This window comes from Notechis scutatus, chromosome 8 (genome assembly GCF_049901735.1).
Source record: "Notechis scutatus isolate UNSWTSFEM ecotype Mainland chromosome 8, rNotScu1.2, whole genome shotgun sequence".
Classification (NCBI taxonomy): domain Eukaryota; kingdom Metazoa; phylum Chordata; class Lepidosauria; order Squamata; family Elapidae; genus Notechis; species Notechis scutatus.
The window spans coordinates 17,558,497-17,584,418 of NC_142016.1; the positions used below are offsets into that span (position 1 = coordinate 17,558,497).

At 41.2% G+C, this 25,922-nt stretch overlaps 1 protein-coding gene across 3 annotated transcripts; it reads right to left on the reverse strand.

The window, feature by feature from the left end:
* Positions 1-14,014: 14,014 nt before the first annotated feature.
* LOC113419884 (trypsin-like) lies at positions 14,015-25,405 on the reverse strand. Of its 3 annotated transcripts, none has more exons than XM_087970858.1 (7): positions 25,211-25,405; positions 23,472-23,545; positions 22,413-22,504; positions 19,749-19,908; positions 16,729-16,982; positions 15,515-15,651; positions 14,015-14,460 (listed from the first exon to the last, which is right to left on the reverse strand). In XM_087970858.1, the coding sequence occupies exons 3-7, from the start codon at positions 22,465-22,467 to the stop codon at positions 14,308-14,310; spliced, it is 759 nt and encodes a 252-aa protein (XP_087826984.1). In that variant the 5' UTR covers positions 22,468-22,504; positions 23,472-23,545; positions 25,211-25,405; the 3' UTR covers positions 14,015-14,307. The 3 variants fall into 3 exon arrangements, with proteins under 3 accessions (XP_087826984.1, XP_087826985.1, XP_026535268.1); XM_087970859.1 differs by lacking the exon at positions 25,211-25,405 and adding an exon at positions 24,937-25,062; XM_026679483.2 differs by lacking the exon at positions 23,472-23,545 and having other exon boundaries at positions 25,211-25,287.
* Between the last annotated feature and the right edge of the window lie 517 nt (positions 25,406-25,922).

A 25,922-nucleotide genomic window follows, 5' to 3' on the forward strand; every position in this document is an offset into this window, starting at 1 on the left:
GATAATGTAAACTCATGATTTGAGTTTGGTGGTAGAGAAATGGGGAAACTAGATGGCCCATATTTGAATGTAAAGAAAGCGCGACTCCTGGAGAACCTGAAATGCCAGCTGTTCAGCGCCAAAGATAAACAAAAGTTTATTCTTTATCAGAAAGCCAGATCCTACCCTCTTATTTCACGTTGGACACATGTATTGTTCTTTACTTATCTTGATTCAGAGACTAAATTTAAAACACAAGTAGAATGGGAAAGCTCCAAATGGAAATCTATATTTGGCCTTTTAAACAGCAATACTTTCAGATAAAAGTGCCAGGGAATAGGGTTTAACTCCATGCATGACAAGTATTGCAAGCTTTGCCTTGTTGCAATAGAGATGGATTTTAAAAAAATAAGCAATTTTGTTTTATGATATTTCTAGACTACAGAAGAAGACCATTCTCTAAGCATAGACACTCCAGCGAGCATGGCTCATGCCTGAAGTTGGAATATAAGGACATCTGGATGACCATGGTTTTTCTTCCCTGTACAAGGGGTAAAAGCTTATTAGCAGAGATGTGTTCTTCAAGCATAGAATAGAATAGAATAACAGAGTTGGAAGGGACCTTGGAGGTCTTCTAGTCCAACCCCCTGCTTAGGCAGGAAACCCTACACCACTTCAGACAAACGGTTATCCAACATCTTTTTAAAAACTTCCTGTATTATAATTCCAGCATCTTATAATTCAGTTATATATAATTGACCAATCTAAGAAATGTAATAGCATTAGAAAATGTTGATTTCTAACAGACAGTATTTCTGCAAATAATTGGACCAGGAATGAAAAATATATGAACAGTTGGAGCTGTTGGGTATGCCTAGGCTGGAGGGAAGAAAATTATTCCTACCCAGGTTGTCTAATTATCCATTGTTTAAAAACCTCCAACATGAGCATTTTCTTACAATGAAATCTGTGCATTCTGTGGGGAAATAAACTCCATGTAATTAAATGGGAATTAGGTGGCAATCTTACCTACTTTTCTTTCATTGTACTTCTGAGTAGCACAAGTAATACAAAATAGGAAATAATTTCCTGCACTAAAAACATTAAAATGACTCATTATCGAGTAACATTAGCCAAGATGGTTTAATAGGAAAATCATTAGGAGTGTCCTCTAACATATCTGTACATACATTTGTGTGCCTATGCTAACCATATATAAATATATGCTGTAGAATTATATAGGAAACACACACATTCCAATTTACATATTTAGATTAGATTTATGCAAGTGCTAAATAACTCTAACATATAAGCATTCTCCTTTACCATTCATCAGTACGGTATGTGCTATAGAACTGAATGCAACATGTGATAATATTTTGGCAAACATTTCCAGGACTGCTGCGAAGAAGAAAAAAAAAGCACTACAGCACAGAGCATAACAGTATGATCTTCATCGTCGGTTAGATGTTAGATTAATAGTTTAGAAGGCAGGATTTTTGAAATTCTCCCTGTGTGACGTCACAAGGGTTTTTTCCCCATAGAAATCACTTGATTGGGACCCAAAGATGTTTCTCCCCCCCAAGGAAACTGGACTTTTTTTGGGGGGGGGGAGGAAGGAATCAGTTGTGACTGCATGGTGGTGGGATGGAAGGATTGTAATTTTTTGCACCCATCTGCTCATTAGCACTCTTTCTGAGAGCCGTTGAGGCCACTTGGGGGTTTATCTGTACCTCAAGGGCTCAGAGAGAGTGCTAATGACCAGATGACTGCAAAGAAATACAATCTTTTCATCCTTTCCCCCCACCATTCAGTCATAAATGTCAGAAGCTATCCACCCACCCACCCACCAACCAGTCACTACTAATGAAGATTCTTGGCTGAGAAGCTAAACATCTTCTTCCTACCTTTGAGACAGTTTTGACCTGGATGGCTGAGAATCTCCATAGACACTTGGTTGGGATTCTCCCCCACAATCCTCTGTGGGAAGCCCCTCCCCCCCGCCTCCAAGAAGAATGAAATATTTTGGGAAATATTAAAGAGACAGAATATTATATTTCCCCAAAGGAGAAATGGAGAAACATGTTCTTAGAGGCAGAAAGCAGCAGGAACCAGTCTTTCTTAATAGCCCATAGCACTTAAGAGATAAAGAGTTTATTGAAAGAGGAAGTCAACTATCTAGATGGCTCCATTCATAAGCAAAGCAAATACTGCCAGCGGAAGCCCATTCAAGACAAGAATATTTCGAAACTCCTTGCAGCAAAGTTTGACAGCTAACAAAAACAGAACGGTGGGATTAGAAAAAGCAGCCCCTCACCCAAGATCCAGCACAGGATCAAGAAAGCCATTTAGCCACAATAGGAATTGCCCAATACCCTTTCAGAAGACAAGCTGCCTTCATTGCACAACCCATCCCTCTCAGCAGCATTTCAGGACCTGTATAAAAATCCTGGCACTCATCTGGCTAATTGGTCAGCTGCCCCTGGTGCTTCTGTTCACCAATAAACAGAATCTTTCTTTCCAATCAGCCTCTGTGTTATTTCCAGCGTTTTTCTCCCAGCTTGGAACTGAACCAGATGGATTTTCCTTCCAACACCTCCATGGAAATGAAGATGCAGTCCTAAACTTGGCTCAGAAAAGTCAAACTTTCTCAAATCTGGAGTTTTGGGGAGGAGTGTTATAAAACGGCTAGAACAGAGGTGGTATTCAGCAGATTCTGACCAGTTCTGGAGAACCGGTAGCAGAAATTTTGAGTAGTTCAGAGAACCAGCAGATCCCACCTCTGACTGGCCCCGCCCCCTCTATTCTCTGCCTCCCGAGTCCCAGCTGATCGGCTGGGTCTTCTTTGGTTGCCCTGCACAGGAGAATGGAGCTGGAAAGCAGGTTAGTGGGGTGGGGAGGGAATGGAGATTTTACAGTATATCCTTCCCCTGCCATGCCCACCAAGCCACACTACACCCACCAAGCCACACCTACAGAACCGGAAGTAAAAAAAAAAAAGAATACCACCACCGGGCTGGAAAAAGAACACACACATCCCATTTTGATTCTCTATGGATGCATATTTATATTTGTATTTCATCTTTGCCCTTGCTTTTTTCCTCCGAAATCCTCATGTCTTGATTTCCAAACACTGTTGTGCTCACCCCGCAACCACACTCAGAAACTATGTACTTGTACTCACATCATCTCAACCAAGTACTGCAATATTTATCACTTTTTTCTCTACTCAGCTCATGTGAAAACACGCCTGGAAGATGACAGTGTTACAATGGCATCTTTCCTATATCATCTGACTTTTAGATTAGTATAAAGCAGCTCCATCTCTCCTGTCTATTCTTTAATTGTTCTTGAACTCTGGCTCTCCTTCCTCCTCTCTCCCTTCTGAGTCTTTATTATATAATACATCAAAAAAGGCCAATTTTGTTGATCTTGAACAAAAACTAAACACAATTAGTTATAGTTATTTTTGAATGGAACATCACCAGGAATTTCTGTGGCCCTAGACTAGACTGAGAAGTTGAAAAAAAAGTAATCCTAGAAGAAAATGACAAACTATCTCCACAGCATTGTTAAGAAAAGTATATACACACATGTGGGCTTGGTTGTTTTTGTGCAGGCATTTCATTACCCAACTAGATAACATCATCAGTGCTGCACTGAACTGCCCAGTACTGAAGATGTTACCTAGTTGGGTAATGAAACATTTGCAAGAAAATAACCAAGTTCAGAGAACACCAAGGGACTCCACAGTTCAAATCTGAATCACAAATATTTTTTATTATTTCTAGATGCTGTTGGTAGATCTGTGAAGTAGCCAGCCATTGAACTTTACTCCAGCTTGATAATGACTGAAGGAGTATCAGTTTATATAAAAAGAGATTATGGCTCATTAAATTCACTTTAAGAATTCGCTGTCATATCAACTGAGGGCTTTCACTGTAGAAAACATTTTTAAAAATCTATTTGTTTATTTAATTGATCACTAATTTCCACAATCCTGGAGATGCTTCTCATTTCGGTGCTGCTTGATAGAGGGTTGAACTTAAAGCAAACAACCTTTTTCTGCATTGTTCTCCAGAAGCTGAGCATGAGTCCTAGTTAGGTCAAAAATTGTGTGAGGCATTTAGGATTGCAAACGGAGGCATTGTTGACAGAGATCAACAATGTGTAGGTGTGTAACACCCCCTTGTTACTAATATTACTGTGGTTCCACTTCCTTCCTCCAACTAAGATTGAATAGATCAGGAGTGAAAAAGAGGCAAAGTGAAATGGCACCAGAAGACTGTTGATGTTGATGGAATTACATCTTTCTAGTAGGCAACTGCTATCCTACTGCTTGATTTCATAAAACCCCTATTGATAACAGGCTGTTACCAACACAAAGCATTATCATAGCACACAAACCAACTTAAGCCTTCTAAAATCTTAAGTAAACCATCTTAAGTAAACAAAAGTCCCTAGCAGTCAAAGAAGAAAAAATAAGGGTCATCTACAACAAATAGTATAAGGACTGTAACAATCACTATGTAGGACAGATAGGCAGAAGGCTAGCAGAACACATCCATGAACACCAAACACCAGTCAGAAGACACTATGAAAACTCTTAATTTCACGCCACACAGACAGACTTAACCATAGTTTCAACAGGGAAACGGTGAACATCTTAGACCAAGCTAAATCTTACCAGGCTACAAAACACTAGGAAATTCCTGGAAGTTTGACACTCAGGTAACTCAGCCATCAATTGGCACATAGAAATAAGTCATGTTTACACACGATTCAAAAGAGTTATAAAAAAGCCAAGAGAATACGTCCTCCCCAGTGTCAGCCCTCAGATAAATAGGAATTAACACCAGGCAAACAATCAAGCAGAAAACAATACCCTAGTACAGTGGTCACCAACTGGTGGCGGCGGCCCACTGGTGGTCCCGCAAGAACATTTTGGTGGGCTGCAGAGAAATTTCACCCCAAGGCACCCCCCAAAGCAATTAATCCAGGCTGCACATGAACACAAGGCTGCGCCGCCCACATGGCCTGTGGGAACCCTCCCGCCCACTCACTCCTTACCTGGCAAACTTGCCTGCTAAATTACTATTTTTTCCTTTTCTTTCTTCCCGAGCCAAAAAGTTTGCCCACCCTGTCTTAGACCAAGCTAAATCCAAAAACACTAGGAAATTCCTGGAAGTTTGACACTCAGATAACTCAGCCATCAATTGGCACATAGAAATAAATCATGTTTACACACGATTCAAAAGAGTTATAAAAAGCCAAGAGAATACGTCCTCCCCAGTGTCAGCCCTCAGATAAATAGGAATTAACACCAGGCAAACAATCAAGCAGAAAACAATACCCTAGTACAGTGGTCACCAACTGGTGGGGCGGCCCACTGGTGGTCCGCAAGAACATTTTGGTGGGCTGCAGAGAAATTTCGCCCCAAGGCACCCCCAAAGCAATTAATCCAGGCTGCACATGAACACAAGGCTGCGCCGCCACGTGGCCTGTGGGAACCCTCCCTGCCCACTCACTCCTTACCTGGCAAACTTGCCTGCTAAATTACTATTTTTTTTTTTTTTTCTTCCCGACCATCAGCTGTTCTGCTGTGCAGGGAGATTTAGATGAGCTAGAAAGCAGGAAATGGTTGGATTTCTTGCTTTCTAGCTAATCTTTAGATCTTTGGCTCTGCTTTTAAGCAGAGCTGAACCTTCCTTGGGACTGAAGCTTCTATTATTCAGTGCAGACTCAGGTAGCCGATGGCAGAATCATAGATCTCTAAGTGAATCTGTGATTCTGTGAGCAACTCAATCTGCCAGCCTGCTTTGCCTGATTTTGGGTAAAAGTTTCTCTTTTTTTAACTCAGCATAGCTGGCTGGAGAATTCTGGGAGTTGAAGTCCACAAGTCTTAAAGTTGCCAAGTTTGGGGACCTCTGGTGTAGAGTAACTTCATCACTGCATGGAAGGGAATTGACACTACATATTATGTCGGGGTGATATGATAGCAGTGTCCCAATATCTCAGAGGCTGCCACAAAGAAGAAGGAGTCAAGCTATTCTCCAAAGCACCTGAAGGCAGGACAAGAAGCAAAGGGTGGAAACTAATCAAGGAGAGAAGCAACTTAGAACTAAGGAGAAATTTCCTGACAGAACAATTCATCAGTGGAACAACTTGTCTCCAGAAATTGTAAATGCTCCAACACTGGAAGTTTTTAAGAAGAGATAACCATTTGTCTGAAATGGTATAGGTTTTTTGCCTAAGCAGAAAGTTGGACAAGAAGACCTCCAAGGTTCCTTTCAACTTTGTTATTCTATTCTGTTCTGTTCTATTCTATTCTATTCTATCCAAACATAGGAATCAAAGCATGTGCAGGCCTATGCATACATTACAAAATAGTACAAAACAGTATAAATTAGAATAATGCAAATAACTCTGTTCCTTTGCAGAAGCTGGAAGTCCAGGTGTTGTGTAGCAATGCGTGGGTGTGGTATTTACTCAAATTCCCTGTGCCTTCACCTGAAATGGCTCCATCAATTTTGCATGCATACCTACGCTTTATAGTTGAGCGGCATGTGCCAAAGTGGCTGAGATTAATTCTGATGCCACCTTGCAATAAGTCTACCCTAGCCTCTGCTGTTCTGAAGCACTGAATCATCCAGGTGTCCTCTAAGATTGATACAAAAGATTTCGGTCTATGTACAAGTCTCTGATACAATCATTTAAATGCTAAAATGGATTCCTTTGATCCTTAAACAATGGAAACATCTGGAGATACAGAGGCTGATGATGTTTTTACCATCAGGGTGTGTGAATATGGGAGAGATAAATAAAACTATTTGATTGGGTGTTCCAGAAAACACACACACACATATGTCTAAGCTAGAAATTTCAGGCTGGCTTGTCATTGTGATCCTATTTATGTAGAATTTTATCAGTGTCTTTTTATAACAGGCTTGTGTATCATGAACATACACATACATAGAAAATGTGAGAATTCTCCACCACACGCTTTTGGCTTTATTGCTTTTAATGTAACCTGTCCAGAGTTGTCTTTAAGCGAGATGGGTGACAAACAAAACTTATTCCCAAACAAACAAACAAATACACCTCTTGATAGATAATTCTCTGTATTAATTGCAGAATTACCTACTAGGAGTAGTGGGACCTTGAAGCAGCCATTTTAAATTTCCCACAGTGCTTGTCATTACAGATCAAGGAAATCAAGGGAAATTTATCTTTATGATTTATATGGACTGTTTCCTAGTATGATTTGATTGCTTACTGTACCCTATGACTATCATTAAGTGTTGTACCTTATGATTCTTGACTCTTGATGAATGTATCTTTTATGAACACTGAGAGCATTTGCACCAAGGGAAATTCCTTGTGTGTCCAATCACACTTGGCCAATAAAGAATTCTGTTCTGTTCTGTTCTGTTCTGTTCTGTTCTGTTCTACTCTACTCTACTCTACTCTACTCTACTCTACTCTACTCTACTCCTATTCCTATTCCTATTCCTATTCCTATTCCTATTCCTATTCTATCCTATCCTATCCTATCCTATCCTATCCTATCACTTTGAGGAGTTTATCATTGGTATAATGCTATTAAAAAATGCTATTAAAAAATCTACCCTGGGAATAGATCAAAGAGCAAAGTAGTTTTTGCTATGGCCTGGACTTCAGGACTAAATAAAGTTTTCTAATTATCTCTCCAGTTAAAATGTATACAGGTAGTCCTTGAGCAACGACAACAATTGAGCCCAAAAGTTTCTGTTGTTAAGCGAGATGTTTGTTACATGAGTTTTGCCCCATTTTACAACTTTTCTTGCCACAGGTTGTAAGTGAATCCCTGCAGTTGTTAAGTTAGTAACAAGATTGCTAAGTGAATCTGGTTTCCCCATTGGCTTTGCTTGCCAGAAGTTCGCAAAAGGTGATAGATTACATAATCCTGGGACTTTGCAACCATCATAAATATTGCTCAGCATTTGAATTTTGAACATATGACCACCGGGTGCTGCAATGGTCATAAGTGTGAAAAATGGTCATGTCACTTTTTTCAATGCCGTTGTAACTTTGAACAGTCACTAAACGAACTGTTGTAAGTCAAGAACTGCCTGTGTGAAAGATTTAAATGAAAGGGGAAAAAAGCAAGAAGGTATATAAGTAAGAGAAGTGAAAAGTTTCTGGTGAAAAACTTGGCACCATTGGAAATCAAATATCTATTTGACTAATGTGTACACAGGTAACCTGTGCACTGGATCCAAGAGTGTGTAGCTAACATGATAGCATTTCTGTTCGTAGATTGTTTTAGTTGCAATCCTTAGCTGTTCAGTCCATTCAAAATGCTTCAGGCTTCAGGTCTCCAATCAGGGGTGGGCTGCTGGGGGCTCGCAGGAGCTTGGGAGAGCCCCTAGCTAAGACTCTATGGGCTTGGAGAGCCCCCAATAACCTCAGAAAGACAAGCAGCAAGGGAAAGCTCTTAATAGGCTTAATTGAACTTCTGGGCGTTCAGCCAAGAGCATTTCACACCTTGTAAAAGTGTTGCAAGCTAGATAAACAATCCACTCAGCGCTTGCGAGGGAGAACCATTGAGAAAATCAGATAACATAGCCACTAGCCTCTGAGGGGATGAATTCCCAAATAGTAAGAATCACCTAATGCACCAGAAACTGCACTAAGATTCCAAGATCCCTCTCACAGTCACTGCTATTAAGCCTGGTTTCACGCAGTCTTTTATTTAAGTATTAAATGCATGAAATAGGAAACAACCTTTTGGTATATATCTTTTTTTTAGGTAATTAGGGCAAAGAAACAATGTCAAGTTGGCCACATCCACCCAGTCACATGACCACTTAGCCACACCCATCTGATCACATGACCACCCAGCCACGCCCACCTAGCCAGTCATTAGGGCAGCCCACCCCTGTCACCAATAGTCATATAGATTATGGAAGATGCTGAAAACAAGAAGAAAAGAAAATATAAAGGAGTCAAATAAGGGCTATCTATCCTGGGCTGCCATTGACCAGTCAGTCACAAGATGGCAGCAAAAAGTCTGAGGAAACTCCACTGCCACTTAGTGGTGAGCCAGAGTTTAGCAGCCCATGCCTGGTAACTACTAAGCACACTCAGTGATGTAGTCATAAATCTTGGGCTATTCTTGGCTTTACAATCTTCTCCAAGTATCACAGCCATAACACCCAAACATAATTTACAGATATGCCAAGAGGAGTCTAAAGCCAAAATTCATCCCCCCCAAGCAGAAATTTCCATTGCTGGATCTCAAAAACAATCCTTAGACATATATCTTAAAGGAAATATATAATCTGCCCTGATATATTTTCACATGACATTCTGTTGACTTAAGCTGATAGCAATATTTTCCCAAAGTTTTCTTTAAGAAGATTTATTAAAGAGAATGGAATAAATTACAGAAATCTCAGCAGCCAAATTGCTTTCATTTTGGGATTCAATTTCTCTGTTTATTGAGGCAGATTTTTTTATTTAACTGTCTCTTTGTGAACCAACTAATTATCTCTTGGTTTTCCGGATAACTAAGTTATTACTAGTAGCCTATGTTTTCCCAGTCAGTTTCTGAATCTCTCTCAGGCTCTGAATATACTATGACTTAATTATCTTATTGTTGTTTATCTGCAACACTGTTTACTTTTTGATTTAGGGCTTAATTAACAAACAGAAATACATATGCCACCCTCTTCTATAAAAAGTACTCATAAAAACTTCTAATTAAATTTATGGGGCATGATTGCCATCCCATAATTATTTCAAATACTTCCTTCTGATGGCAGAGGTTCAGCTTCAAAAAATGCATGGAGGTTTAACCAAAGATTGTAACTGATGTAACTGGTGGCTTTTAATTAGAATTGTGTAGGAGACAATCAGGCAGACTTGGAGGGCAGAGTAAAATGTGTCATAAATTTAGAATCCTTTCATTGCCACAAGAGGCCCAGGCCAAGCCCCCTTGAATTTGGTTGACCTTTATCTAATGCCTATTTAGTGCTGACTGTTTGTTGACCGGGTTCTTATGTATAGATTTCAATAAATCATTTATAGTATACTCCAACTTACAAGAAGGGTCTTGATTCTTTGCATCTGACAAAACGCTTTTTATCTTGCCAGGAAATATTATATGTAAACAGTAGATTGAAATAGGGAACCCCAGTTTAAAAAAGAAATAGAGATATATTCAAAGTTCTGCTTAATTATTTCTCAGATGTTCTCACTTCCTGTAATCTGATCTGTTGCAAACAATAGTAAAACTTGAAAGCCTTGTTCTTATCTTTTTCTTGTGTCAACAGTAGGCCAAGAAGGACATCCTGAGAGTTTCAGATGGGAAAAAGATTATTCTACATTTCAATATGCTCAGGGAATACATGGAAAACTTCTTACATAGCCTTTTTCTCCAAGTTCATTAGTGGTTGATAATTTCTTGGTTGAATCTCTCCGATTTGCATTAATTCGCTTGAATTCTTGGTGATAATTCCTTTGGAAGAGACCTCACTTTTGTCCTAAGTAGATACGGTTCCTGCAGTTTACAAATGCACTTACTAATCTGTGTAGCACTGGGCAGCAGCAGTCAGCTATTGTCCATGGAGGAGACCGTCTCTGTGCAGTTTTCTCCAATGATTTGCGCCTTTGTGTGATGTGTCTAAAATATTTAAATGTTAGCTTCATTACAAACCTACCATGAGTAGTAGTAAGTCTGGTCTTCATCCAATATTGAATGATATTCAATTTTTTAAAACCAGGAATTTTTTTTAAAATCCAGGTTTCTTAACCATTTTCTCCAGCATTATAATTCAGAGGCTCCATTCTTTTCATTCATTCTGGGACATTCTTTTTGATGGGCCAGCTTTTGTATGTTGTAACTTGGAAAACCATAGATTTAGAATAAAATAGAATAGAATAACAGAGTTGGAAGGGATCTTGGCAGTTTTCTAGTCCAGGGGTCGCCAACCTTTTGGAACTCAGGGGCCACCAAACTCATAATTTTAAATCCCACGGACCAGGGACCCTGGGAAAATCCCAAAAAAAGTCTGCAGGAAAATTCCCTACTCCGTTTTCCTACTGATTGATCATTCTTTATTTGGGATAGCAGGATACTGTCTCCAACTCCGTTCTAAGGGGGAAAGGGGAGAGAGAGAGACTTTTGGCTTCATGCAAGGAAAGCAGCAGAAGCAGCAGAAGTCTTTCTTTCTCTCCCCCAAACTCCACCAGAAATGAATCTTTGTAAGACTTGTTGCGCCGGTGCAGCCTCTTGGAGCAGGAGGCCTTGCAGGGTTCCAAAGACTCATTTCTGGTGGAGTTTGGGGGAGAGAAAGAAAGACTTTTGCTGCTTTCCTTGCGTGCAACCAAAAGCATAAGAAAGAAGTAGAAAGAAGCAGCCCAGTGGCCAGGCCAGACGCGTGGGGTGAGGGGGGAAAGTTCCCCCCTCCACCCTTTCCCCCCTCTCCTCACTACCTCATGTTGTTTGCAATGCAAGCAATGCAAGCCTTGTGTTCTTGCGGGCCATGTGGGCAGTGCAGCCTTGTGTTCCCATGCAGCCTGGATTAATTGCTTTGGGGGGTGCTTTGGGGGTGACATTTCTCTGCGGACCACCAAAATTTTCTTGTGGACCACCAGTGGTCCCCGGCCTAGTCCAACCCCCCTGCTTAGGCAGGAAACCCTACACCACTTCAGACAAATAGTTATCCAAACTCTTCTTAAAATCTTCCAGTGTTGGAGCATTTACAACTTCTGGAGGCAGGTTGTTCCACTGATCAATTGTTCTAACTATCAGGAAATTTCTCCTTAGTTCTAGGTTGCTTCTCTCCTTGATTAGTTTTCATCCATTGCTTCTTGTCCTACCTTCACGTGCTTTGGAGAATAGCTTGACTCCCTCTTCTTTGTGGTAGCTCCTGAGATATTGGAACACTGCTCTCATTTCACCCTTAGTCCTTCTTTTCAAAAGACCAGACATACCCAATTTGACAATACATGCCATTATTGGCACTGTGATATCACTGCCGTTTAATGCTTGTCTAGATGCATCATGGTCCTTCTGCCAAGTAATGTTTAGTCTTTCCCAGTTATCCCCAACTAACAGTTCACTTTTGGCTGGAATCATGCCAGCAATTGAAAGACAAGCAGTTGGAGAAGGTTGATCTAATCTGATGTCGACAATCATGGGAACCACCTATTCATGCTGTATTTATCCTGAAGCTTGTTAAACCAACACAGGTGCTAAAGTTCACATCCTCTGGTGCTGGCACATTGGATGTGATCTCTGTATGCCTGTTGAAGCCCCATGAGTCACACCTTGTTCCTTCATAGCAAAGTGGGGAGTTGTTAGTCACCTACAACAATAGATTATCTTGTCCACAGAAGCTATAATTTGGAGCGTTGACAGTTAACAGTGTGGCAGGAGGTTATTCATGCATGTGCTTAATGGTTTAATACTCTAGACAAAGAGCTCAATTGCATGAGATTCCCCAAGACTAAGTCAAAAGTATTGTGAGAAGCTTAGCAGGACTTTTTGCTCTTGCAAGAACTGAGAAATGACAAGGGAGAGACTTATACAAAAAATATTTCCTTCAAAGCCTTAGAGAAGGTTCTTGAGAGACCAGCTTTTCCCATCTGTCTCTTTAAAGGGACATTGCTTTCAGTGTACCTTTGCCCAATCAGATGTGGACTGTGGACAATGAACCTTTTTCAGTGGTGGTATTCATTTACCGGTTCTGTGGGCATGGCTTGGTGGGTGTGGTGTGGCTTGGTAGGCATGGCTTGGTGCAGGTGGCAGGGGAAGAATACTGTAAAATCCCCATTCCCTCCCCACTCCTGGGGGAAGGTTACTGCAAAATCTCCATTCCCTCCCCACCCCACTAACCTGCTTTCCAGCTCCGTTCTCCTGTGCAGGGCAACCAAAGAAGACCCAGCCGATCAGCTGGGACTCAATGGGAGGCAGAGAATAGATGGGGGCAGGGGGGGATAACCAGAGGTGGTATTTACCAGTTCTCCAAACTACTCAAAATTTCTGCTACTGGTTCTCCAGAACCTGTCAGAATACCACCTCTGACCTTTTTTGCAGGAATTCTTTCAGAATACTTTAGCTTATGTCATTGGGAGAATAATTCTTCATCCATTAGCATTCCTGGTCCCTAAAGCATAGCCTGTTCTTTTTCTCCAACTGATGTGAGTTGCATCTCCCTGGGTTAAATCATAATATGAATGTAACCATTGTGGTTACAATGGCATATGATGATGAACGTTGTGTGCCAGTGACCTACAGAAAGGTGCATACCAGGGCAACAAAAGAACTCTGCTTCATTTTTGACATGGCTGTATCATGTAATGATCAGATGGAAAGGGAACTGGGGCTACTGAATTCTACCTGGGGCACATTGGAAGAAACCTAATTAAATCATCCATGATCAATGGCCGTCCGATTGAAATGGAAGGCTACCACTTTTCTTGGTCACCCATTCCGTTGACGAATGCCTCTTACGATTAGGATATTTCTTCTAATATTCATCAGTATCTGTCATTCTATAACTTAAATCCATTATTCCATGTTCTTGATTCTGGAATAATGAAAAATAGATCCACACCTTCTTCTATGCAGCATCCTTTCAGAAATCTGAAGAGTACTATCAAATCCCTCCTCGGTCCAGAGGATCTTTTTAGAAGGAATCATATAAAATGGAAGAAGTCCAGAAAAGAACAGCTAGGATGGATCAGGAGTTTGAAGACTAAGTTCTGTATGGATTTACTGAGAATATTGACTTGAGTTAATCCTGAGAATTAACCCCGGAGAAGCACGCCGTACTATTTATATCTGAAGAATTACACAAATGAAGGAAACAACTTGTTTTCTTTCACTCTAGGATGCAGGCATGAATTACAAAAAGAAAAAATCCAGTTGAATGTTTCTACTGGTACAAGCAATTAATAATGGAGCCAGTTAAGCAAAGAGATGAGAGATGTTTTAATTGAGTTTGTTCAAAGAGAGGCCGGATGGCTACCTGAGAAGAATAATTTTGTCAGGATTCCTGCACGGGGAATAGACTTGGTGAATCAAAGGGTATATTTTAAAACATATAAAGGAAAATTCAAGTTACTAAAGTATTCGTATTGGGGTGTGATGTGGTGGGGGAGTCAAATAAAGTTTTGGACCCAAGAAAACTTGGCCACCAACATAGCTTTTTTTTAATTAATTGACATTTTAGCAGGCATGTCAAAAGCATCATCAATATAACACAAGGCCAATTTAACCAAAAAGAGAAGCAAAGTTTCTTCTCCCTTTGGCATTTGTTCAGAATTGTCCTCTCATCCTCAGTTATTTTGGATAGTCTCCTGGATCCAGTTAGTGTATTTGCAGACATTAACATAAACTCCTGGCTTATTTGGCTGTGCACATATGTAGGGGCCCCAGGATACAATGCCTTGCAGCTTCCCATTGCAGACCAAGGGTCCACCTGAATCGCCCTGTCCAGAAAACAAAACAAAACATAACATGAGTCCTTCCTTCTCCCCACCCCAGGAGCACAAGGTAGCATGGGTGATTTTTTTGCTTCTCCTTTATGTTTTCAGAGCAACTCTTAGGGTGTATGAGGCTAAAAGAAAGTCAAACCTATCCAGTAAACTTCATGGCTGAATGAAGAACTGAACCAATGGAACCTCTATCCATCCCCAATATCGAACCACGGTACCTCTCCTTAAGCTATGGCTACCTATTTCCTGGTGTTTATTGTTAGGAAACATGAAGGAACAAGAAGACTGATGTGCCACCTCATCTTCGCTTGCCCATCTTTGCCATGCTGGTTTGGGTTGCAGCATGGAGAGAGGAGGGGAAAGAAAAAGCATTTCCCAAGAGCAAGCTATAGATGAGAATGTTGGTACAGGGCCTTGCTTGTCAACCCTGTGTTGATGTCTCCACAGGCAGGTTACTCTGCAACAATGGTGCCCTTGAGAAGGCAAAGCGGGGAGGGTAAATTATGAAAGTAGCACTTGTCACAGTGCGAGCTCCTTCTCTTCTGTGCATGCATCAGGATGTTGCAAAGCCAGAGCATGAATGGCAAAGGTACAATTATGCTTTCATCACTTGATAAAAATGGGAGATCTTGCAGAAACCTCTGCTTTGCAAGGATTTCAGCTCTCTCCAGAATTATCTTCAAGCCAGGCACGAGTTTCTCAGCAAGCCTGAGAATGGTTACAGCAGGTATTTTATTGTAAGGTTTTTGACAGATGGCTAAACTTGTTGCTCCAGCCATCTGTCAAAGCCTCCTTCCCAAAGCCAGCTCATTTTATTGGGGGGGGGGGAGCCTTTTTCCTACCCCTGGAAAATCAATCAAACTCTGGACTGTAACCTGCTTTGCAGTACATTGTTAGAATTATACCAGTCACTGGCCTTTTCATCAGGGCAGAATAGAGACAAGCTATGGAGCCTGAAGTTATTATCTGGCATACTTGGTCTCCTCCTCCTGGACTAGAGAAAATCCCATTATTCTGGTTGCTTAAATAAACCCCCAATTCCTTTTACCTGGCAAGAATCTGTTCCTCCCTCCAACTTGCCAGCACAGACCATATTTTCATTGATGTATTCAGGATAAATTGATTGGCAAACATTGTGATTGATGATGGTGACGTTGGCACACTGTAGAACATCTGGATACTTGGCTGTAAAGGAAGACAGGATTCAATAAAGGAGAAGGTAGATAGGCAAAAGTGGCATTCTTCTCCTCCCTCTTATGACTAGGTCTAAGGTTGTCTTTGGAATGGACCAGTCAGAGATTTAAAACCAGACAAAAGAGGAGCATCTTGCCTTGTTTAACCTGTAGAATTCATTGCCATATGATAGCCATTAATTTTGATGGTTTAAAAGAGGAGGAGACAAAAATGTAAAGTTGGGTTCTGCATGTATGTTTCTTCGGGTATTTTCCCACGTCTTAATAGTTGTGCTTTTAAGATGAATCAGGATGAAGAAAAAAAAACCATTCAAATAAAGCACAAAGCGAGCACCAAATTCAAACAGAAACGGCTGCCAAAGCCTGATACACACGATTAAGAAAAAACCCAATACACAAGCCTGAGGATGGCAGATGAGATTCTGCCGAAATGTCGCTATAACTTTAAAAGCACAACTATTAAGACATGGGAAAAGAAGAAACCTAAATACCATACATATAAATACCCATGAAAACATAAGAAAACACACACACACACATATATACTGAAGATGGTGTTTGATTTCGTTGTACGAGGTGCAATGACAATAAAGTTAACTAACTAACTAATATATATATTTGGTGACTGGACCGTCCCATGAAACTATCCCAAAGTGGCAAAATCTGCAAGCAATCACTGTCTGTTTTGTGACCTTCAATGCCATAAGCCCAACAGGATGGTGGTCAACATTGGAGCCTTTTATTTAGGAGTTCTAAGGGGCAAAGGGGGTGTCTTAAGCATTGCCGATGCCTAAAGTATCTTTCTAAACACCTTGAGCATCCCATAATACGTAGGACTACCTCCAAAAACAGACAACATTCCTCCACTGTTTCACTCAGCCTGCTCTATGAGACACAATGTACCCCTAAGCTTATACTGGAAATCATACACACTCCACCCTTAAACCACAGTGTCTATATTTTGGTTCAGCATCTTGCAGCAATGTGATCTCTCAGATTTATTCAATAAACGATCAGGCCAACCAGCATGTAGAAATGATATGAGAACTCAGTTTATCTGTCAACATACTTTGTGGGCTGCTTGTTGTACCCCATCCTGAAATGAGACATTTGGTTCCAGGTTCCGGGCAGTTGGAAGACAAATCCAGGACTTTGACCTTGTCATTTAAGGTAGCCGGGGTCAGCAATTTAATCAGCATAATATCATTGTTTAAGGTCCGCCGGTTGAATTCAGGATGCACAATGGCTTTGGATGATAACTTGAGCTGTTCTGTCCAGTCTATGCGCCTGAGATGGTGTTCTCCAAGACGCACAGGGAAGATGCTGGAAGAACGAGACAAGATTAGCTTCTATTGCTGGAAAATTGCCCTCTTTTTCTCTCTTGTTGGATCTGCCCTTGCATCTTTAAAGGCATCTAAGCAGGTAGAGGCTGATAAACCAGAGGTTTTTGTGATAAGAACTTTCATTTATTCTGTTTGCTGACTTCTTTAAAGAAAAAAAAACTGAAGCTTTCATTTGTTCACATTGGACTGTTTTGAAAATAAAGGAGCCACAAAAATCGGTTGGCGACTCTAATTCTTGGCAAGGGTAATTATATGCCAGCTCTCATTCATTGTATTTTTATTTGAATACATCAACGTAGGCAAAACTAAATCCCATTGCTTTTAAAACAAGTTCCATATAAAGCAGGGATCCTCAAACTTGGTAACTTTAAGCTTGGCTGGCTGAGGAATTCTAGGAGTTGAAGTCCACAAGTCTTAAAGTTGCCAAGTTTGGAGATCTCTGATAAAGTGCCTCTAAAATAGTGGAAAACACCACCACCTCCCATCATTGCAACAGCCTCCAAGACTATGTGCCTTGACCAAAATAAATCAGTTGACCAAAATAAATCAGCCCTCTTCTACTTCTTTGCCTAATTTTGAAAGAAAGTTTCCAGATCTCTATGTTTTAAGGAGATTAGTTTTTTTTTAAAAAAAATCACTACTCCAGGCTGAAGTGCTCATAGATGATGACTACTTTCTTAAAAAATTCTCAAACTAACTCAGAGAAGTCCTCCAACTTCATTTCATCTTTATTTCAAGACTGATCTCCTTATTGCAACTTTTATAGGCTGCTACACCTATGTTGATCCCCAACGCTTCCTGGATTGACCGTGTAATATGAGATCACTCAGTCATTCCTGGGAAAGAAAGCTCTTGCCTGCAGAGAACCTGATGCTGTTGCAAAACTTTTGGATGTTTTAAAATTAAAAGAAAAGGGAAAAGACCTCCTAACCATTTTGTTCATGCATGAAAACAATGCAGCTCATTTGTCCACACCTTGAACTTCTTATGGAGAGGAAAGAAAACTAGCTGTAAGTATAGGGAGGAATTGTGCTGACTTTATCCCTGAGTCTAGTGCTAAGTTAAACTAAGTTAAACTAAAATCGATTCACAACATCATATCTTATTGTACAAGTGCATTAGTTGTATCACATAGAAGTTACACTTCATTACTAAATGAAGAAGTTGTAAATGGTCCAACACTGGAAGTTTTTAAGAAGAGATTGGATAACCATTTGTCTGAAGTGGTGTAGGCTTTCCTGCCTAAGCAGGGGTTGGACTAGAAGACCTCCAAGGTCCCTTCCAACTCTGTTATTCTATTCTATATAAATACTTTTCAGCTTTCGGTCATATAGCAACATTCATGTATGTATGGATAGGTATAGCAGAGGTGATATTCAGCAGGTTCTAACCAATTCTGGAGAACCGGTAGCAGAAATTTTGAGTAGTTCGAAGATCCGGCCAATACCACTTCTGACTGGCCCCACCCCCATCTATTCTCTGCCTCCTGAGTCCCAGCTGATTGGCTGGATCTTCTTTGGTTGCCCTGCACAGGAGAACGGAGCTGGAAAGCAGGTTAGTGCAGTGGGGAGGGAATTGGATTTTGCAGTAACCTTCCCCCAGGAGTGGGGAGGGAGTGGAGATTTTACAGTATTCTTTGTCTGTCACACCTACCAAGCCACGCCCACATAACTGGCAGTAATATTTTTTTTTTAATCCCACCACTGTGGTATAGGTAGTCCTTGAGTTACAATCATTCATTAGGCAGTTCAAAGTTATGAGAGCACTGGGAAAAAATGATTATGACGTCCTGACCATTGCAACATCTCCATAGTCATATGATCAAAATTTAGGCACTTGGCAATTGGCATATATTTATGACAGATGCAGTGCTCCAGAATAATGTGATCACCATTTTCAACCTCCCCAGATGGCTTCCAACAAGCAAAGTCAATGGAGGAAGGCAGATTTGTTTAATGATTGCATGATTCACTTTACAGTTTTGCTTAACAACCATAGCAAAAAAAAAAAAAAAAGTCATAAAATTGAGCACAAGTCACTTAACTGCTTTGGTTAGTGACAGAAATTCTGGCCCCAATTGTGGTTGTAAGTCAAGAACTACCTCTATGTTACTGCAGGGAGGAAAAAATGAGACAACACAATGTACTTCATTCATGTAAAAGAGACGATTGTGTGATGATGTCTCCTTTCTCAGAGTAACCTTTCAATCTGATGTCTGCCAGAAGAGTTTTACTGGTCATTCTAGCGACAATACTTGGAATTGTAATCCAGATATTTTTAGAGAGGACCAGGGGGGAAAGGTAAAAGTAAATCAGGATGCACTCTTAGCCAGTGAGTGTTCTTGAGCTTAGTCTACATTTATAAGCAATCATATCATCATTGAAACATACGGCTGATTCTTGGGTTATTTCATCTAACCTTCTATTTCATTCAGAAAATCCAGCATGAACAGATCCACAGCAGGTAGGTAGTAGCTAGCATCTACTTGAATACTTTTAGTGACAGAGAGTTGTCTATCCCCCTATACCAGAGGTCTCCAAACTTGACAACTTTAAGACTTGTGGACTTCAACTCCCAGGATTCTCCAGCCTGGGAGTTGAAGTCCACAAGTCTTAAAGTTGCCAAGTTTGGGGACCCCTGCCCAGGGCTAAACACATTCCCTCCCTTCGACCTTTCTTTCCTTTATGTTCATGGTCTTGTTAAAATGAACAGCACACCCAACATCCTTTGCCCTGCTTGCACTTACGATGACTTTCTGCAGTGGGCAGCACTGACCACCCAAGATGGGTGAATGAGAGTCCCTCCACAGATCAGTCTGAATCCCGAAAATAGGGCAGCCTGCCATGGCTGGGAATTGGGCAAACATGGCTTTCCCCCCAGGACTTTATTTCCTTCCTCTGCAGCGGCTGAAAAAAAAAAAAAGAGAGAGAGAGAGAGAATAAAAATGAATAAACCACAAACCAAGGAAGAAAGAATCCCAGAAGGACCGAAAGATGCGTTGAAGTTGAATGTCCTACCTGTCAATGAATACTTCAGCTTCAACCATAACAACACAAGAGCACACAATAGATACAAACTCAAGGTTAACCGCACCAAACTTGATTGCAGGAAATATGACTTCAGCAACAGAGTGGTCAATGTCTGGAATACTATACCTGACTCTGTAGTTTCTTCCCCAAACCCCAAAAACTTTAACCTTAGTCTGTCTACTATTGACCTCACCCCTTTCCTAAGAGGTCTGTAGGGGGCGTACATAAGCGCACCAACGTGCCTACCATCCCTGTCCTATTGTTTCTCTTATTCTTCTTTTATTTTTCTTATATGTACCCATTTCATGTATTCACAACTATGTATACACTTATACTTATTATCTTGTAAACAATTGGCAAATCAAATAAATAAATAAGTCAGAAATCAAGGAACCTATTTCTAAGAAAGGATGAGATTCCCTTTTGATCTCAAGAAGATATATATCTCTTCCCTTAAGGAGTTCCACCTGGTGGGACCAAGAAGAAAGGCCTTCTCCACGGTAGCTGCCTCCCTGTGGAATATCATCTCTGCAGAAATAGGAATGGCCTCCACTTTTACCACTCTTTCGAAAATCCCTGAAGACATGGTTTTGTGAACAGCCTGGGGAACCCCAGGATAATATGAAGTCCATCAAATGGTTGGCTTCAGAGGTGGCATTCAGCAGGTTCTGACCAGTTCTGGAGAACTGGTGGGAGAAATTTTGAGTAGTTCGGAGAACCGGCAAAGTGCGAGGGTCCCTGTGGTCCTGAACTATGTACCCAGAGGTGGTATTCAGCAGGTTCTGACCAGTTCTGGAGAACTGGTAGGAGAAATTTTGAGTAGTTCGGAGAACCAGCAAATACCGCCTCTGACTGGCCCCGCCCCCATCTATTCTCTGCCTCCCGAGCCACAGCTGATTGGTTGGGTTTTCTTTTATTGCTCTACCCAGGAGAACGGAGCTGGAAAGCAGGTTAGTGGGGTGGGGAGGGGATCAGAGGTGGTATTCAACAGGTTCTGACCAGTTCTGGAGAACCGGTAGTGGAAATTTCAAGTAGTTCGGAGAACCGGCAAACACCACTTCTGACTGGCCCCACCCCCATCTATTCTCTGACTCTTGAGTCCCAGCTGATCGACTGGGTCTTCTTTGGTTGCCCTGCACAGGAGAACGGAGCTGAAAAGCAGGTTAGTGGGTGGGGGTTGGGGAATGGCGATTTTGCAGTATCCTTCCCCTGCCACGCCCACCAAGCCACGCCCACCAAGCCACACCCACAGAACCGTAGTAAAAAATTTTTGAATCCCACCACTGAACTTGGCTCGATTATTGTTGCCAAGGCGATGGATATTATTGACTTTTGTATTAAAGTTTTATTTCTGTAAGCCGCCCGGCGTCACTGTGAGTGAGTTGGGAGGCCATATAAATTTTCCTAATAAATAAATCTCCACAGAGCATTCAGGTGAAGGACCACCTGTGCAAGGGCGAACTTTTCCTACATAAAAATCTCATCTAGTTGCTATTTACTGTGGTGAAGAGAACATTCCAGACTCTTTGAGATTCATCTTCATCAGCAGGGAATCAGCAGGGAATTCAGACTCACAGTTGCTGAGTTTAAAGTGCATTAATGAGGGAGGAAGAGTGGTGCGGTGGCCTAGAGGTGGCGCTCTCTCCTCACAGTCAGGTTGTGAGTTCGATCCTAAGTAGAGGCAGATATTTCTCTCTCTGGGCACAATGAGAATATATCTGCTGTGAACTCCGCATTGCCCACAGGAAGGGCATCCAGCCAGTAAACATTCAGTTGCCCTAACTCCACCCCACAAGGAATTATGGGGTGATTAAAAGACAAAAAAATAATAATGAAGGAGGAAGAGTGTGTCTGTGTGTGTTGTGACAACAGAGAGGAAACACAAAAGACAGCAAAGTAAAGGGAACTGCTGCCTGATGTCTCCATTCAGACTTGAAAAAATCCTCTCAGCCTTCAAACCGGCTCACCTCAGTTTCCCAAAGTGGGTATGCAGGAAGCTTTCTGATTCCTCAGTTCTGGAAGCAGCTCATCTTTTTATTTGCAGAGAATGGAGCCCTTCCCTCCAACAGGAATGTCAGGTATGATTAAAAGGACTTCAATTGCTACTCAACTCCCCACCTCTCTGCCTAAAGTGGTCACCATGATAATTATATTTGTTTTTATGACATTTCCATGTATGAAATGTGGGTGAAAGGCATTTGTGGAAGACTGTAACAACTTGCCTAGCCCTGCATAGGGTGCAATGCAAGAGATTTATAGTGTGTGTGCGTGTGTCTCCTTGGATTGACCCTGGATTCACCGCACTCCTGTCACCCTCAACTCACCCTCAAATATATTCACCGTATCTAAAGAAAAAGCATGTATGTTTCCAAGATCTTTACCTGAAGATGCCATGAACAAAATGGCAGCCAGTAACTTGAAGAAAAGATGTAACATGGTTCTTCACAACAACAATGGTTCCTGGGAATAAGATCTGTTGGGAACAAGAACATTCAGAAATGTAAGAGGATGACATTCCGCCATCTTGATTTACCAAACAATTCAGCCTAATGGTCGGCATGAATCTCACAGAAAACAGGCACATAGAACCTTTGATATTACAGGAAAAGTAAAGAATCGTAAATTTCTAAATGGTTTTTCAAAAAGTAGGCAACCTGAGGTTGGAAGGCTGGAGTCAGCCCCTTCAGCTCCTTTATGTTTCAATCCTCAGAACCCCCTCACTAGGGGTGGGATTCTACCAGTTCGCACCTATTCGCTAGAACTGGTTGTTAACATTCTAAGCAGTTCAGAGAACCAGTTGTTAGAAGAAATTACTGGCCTAATCCTGTAAGGAAGGCAGGAAGGAAACATTCTGGAGTTGCTTACACAAACTGCCTCTCCGTTAACCCTTATTACATTCTTGGCAGGACTAGACTTCCTGTCTCAGGAACTTCTCTGGAGTTTTTTTCCCCTCCTTTGCTGGTACTTTGCTTGTGTGGAGTGACCGTTCAAAGTTACAACGGCACTGAAAAAAGTGACTTATGACCATTTTTCACACTTACAACTGTTGCAGCATCCCCACAGTCACGAGAGGCCAGGCGAGGAGATGCGTGCCTTGATGTGAGTGATATTGAGTTGGCCACGCCCAGCCAATAACATGACCACCAAGCCACGTCCACCCAGTCACATGACCACCAAGCCATGCACCCACCAACAAAGTCACGCCCACAGAATCGGTTGTTAAAAATTTTGAATCCCACCCCTGCCCCTCACCCATTATTTATCCAAAGCCACCATGTGGGGTTCTAGCCATTTTGAGGTGCCGAACAAGTAGACTCAGTTTGCTCTAATAGTGAAGGCGCCCAGCTAGAAATCAGGAGACTGTGAGTTCTAATCTCACTTTATCCATGAAAACTGGTTGGGTGACTTGGGGCAAGTCCTTCTCTCTCAGCCCAACTCACCTCACAGGGTTGTTGCTGTTGTTGTGCGGAAAATAGGAGGAGGATGCAAGGAGTATGTTCGCTGCCTTGAATTGCTTATAAAAATAAAGAGATGGGATATAAATAAAAAATAAATATATACACTCAATAAATAAACCTTACAGATAAATGGTACTCACTTCACCTGATGTTACAAATGACAGAAAAGCAAGTTAAAAAGCCAGATCATGCTGACTTACAATCACAGGACGTTTTCCAGCACCTCAATAGAAGTGCATGTAACCAAGGTACAGTATTAAGGCTGTGATGCAATACAGGTACACAAGAGCCACAAAAATTGACAAAGAACTCCACAGAGAAGGAGAAATCTCCCAAGTACTGGAAGATGGATGAGGACTAAGTATTGTTGCATTTCATTCCAGGGTTTTAGATTAAAAAAATAGAAATATCTAACCTAACCTAGCCCAGCCCAGACTAACCTAATTGCATAACCATTAAATACAGTATTATAGCAGCATTGCTTAGCAAAAACAAAGATTCCCCCAAATCTAGGATGGAAACAGAAAATCCAAGCTCTGTTGCATAAAAGGCATTAAGAGTTGTAAATCTAATCTTTTTTTAATAATAAATTTTACTAAGTTTTCAAATTTTAAAAACATACAATAAAACTTTATACATTGTTATCAACATCGAGACATCTTTTGCATCTCCTCAAATTTTTCAGTATATGTATTTACTTAGTCCTTTACCATTACATCTAATCTTACAAAGCTTCTCCCCCAGAAATATTGAATTGCTAACGAGGGCATACAAAACCTTTGCTAGACCAATACTCGAATACAGCTCATCTGTCTGGAATCCGCACTGTATATTGAACATTAATACAATTGAGCGAGTCCAGAAGTAGTTCACGAAAAAAATACTACACTCCTCTGCTCGCAACAGAATGCCCTACGTCACCAGGCTTGAAATTTTAGTCTTGGACAACCTTGAATTACGCTGCCTACAGTTGGACTTAAGCGTAGCACCCAAAATTATCTGCTACAATGCCCTACCAGTCAATGACTACTTCAGCTTCAACCACAACAATATAAGAGCACACAACAGATACAAACTCCATGTAAACCTCTCCAAACTTAATTGCAGAAAGTACGACTTCAGCAACAGAGTGGTCAATGCCTGGAATACTCTACCTGACTCTGTTGTTACATCCTCTAACCCCCCACTCCTTTAACCTTAAAACTATCCACTATTGACCTCACCCCATTCCTAAGAGGTCTGTAAGAGGCGTGCATAAGTGCACCATCGTGCCTACCGTCCCTGTCCTACCGTCCCCATGTATTCGTACCTATTTCCTGTATTCATACTCATGTTTATACTTATGCCTATTCTCTTGTAAGCGATCGACAAATCAAATAAATAAATAAAATAAATAATCCCCCTGTATTCATCTGTTCCTCCCCTCAACTAATTGGCAGACATCAACCTCAGAAGACTGCTCAACTCTTATGCGCCAGAAACCAACTCCTTGGCTAGAGTTGGCAATTTACATCTGTCCCACATCGGTCGAGTTTGATAAATCAAGGCTGCAAATACCCCTGTTCGTTTACTGAAACAAAATGATTGAATTAACAGCTGTCAACGTTGAGATCTCCTGGTAACAAGTTTCTTCTGCCTCCAGCAGGGATCTTCTTCATGTTGTTCCTGGAAAACAGGCTTTGAAATCAGAGAGACAGCAAGAAAGTATCAGCAGTTCTTACCCCCAAGATGTGGGAATTCAATGATTTGCTTCCCAGTCCCATTCTAGCTTTTTATTTGGGATCCTGCCTCAGATTAGCCAATCTTGGGTTAATCAGGAAGTGCTTCTTAACACCCCGCCTTTATCTCTCTTAGCGAGTGACTAGGACCAAATCCACTGTTCAGATTGAATAACTTCCTGATGATACAACAGGTGACTGCGAAAGAAGGAGGAAGAGGCCCCTCAAAATGTGCCATATTGAAAGTCAAACCTCACAAATCTCCCCATTTATTACCGGAACTTGTTCTCACTTGCCCAAGCTGTCTGAATCATTTGCCCCAGTGACAGGTTAACTTTGCTGCAAATTGTTCCAATGTGGTTTGGAAACGCAGCTGGCCTTTTTATGAGCTAAGGTGAATTGGTTGCCCCTGTCAGCATATTACAGGTACCATTTTTTATCGCTGCATTCATCCCTTTACTCAATTACCTCTGGCATTTATTAACTACTGTCTCTGCCTAAATTGGCACCTGTAGAGATACTTAATTGTGACCCATAAATAAAGATGAGAAGGGGACAGAAGTTCATTCAGTTTGCATTTGAATCTGAACTTAATTTACATCTCATTTCCTGAAACAACATGCACATTGGAAAAACATCTGTACTTTTGTGGCTATCTTTCTCTAACTGTTGCAATATAGCTTTCCAACCTCTCTGTGCCAAAATATGAATAATA

Bases quoted from the DNA above. Each gene is read 5' to 3' on its own strand.
- LOC113419884 (XM_087970858.1), bottom strand. From the start codon at position 22,467: ATGTTACATCTTTTCTTCAAGTTACTGGCTGCCATTTTGTTCATGGCA. The intron at 19,909-22,412 runs GTAAAGATCTTG...TTTTTTTTTCAG, and splicing joins TTTGTTCATGGCATCTTCAG to CCGCTGCAGAGGAAGGAAAT. The intron at 15,652-16,728 runs GTATGTTGACAG...CTTCCTTTACAG, and splicing joins TACAACAAGCAGCCCACAAA to CCAAGTATCCAGATGTTCTA.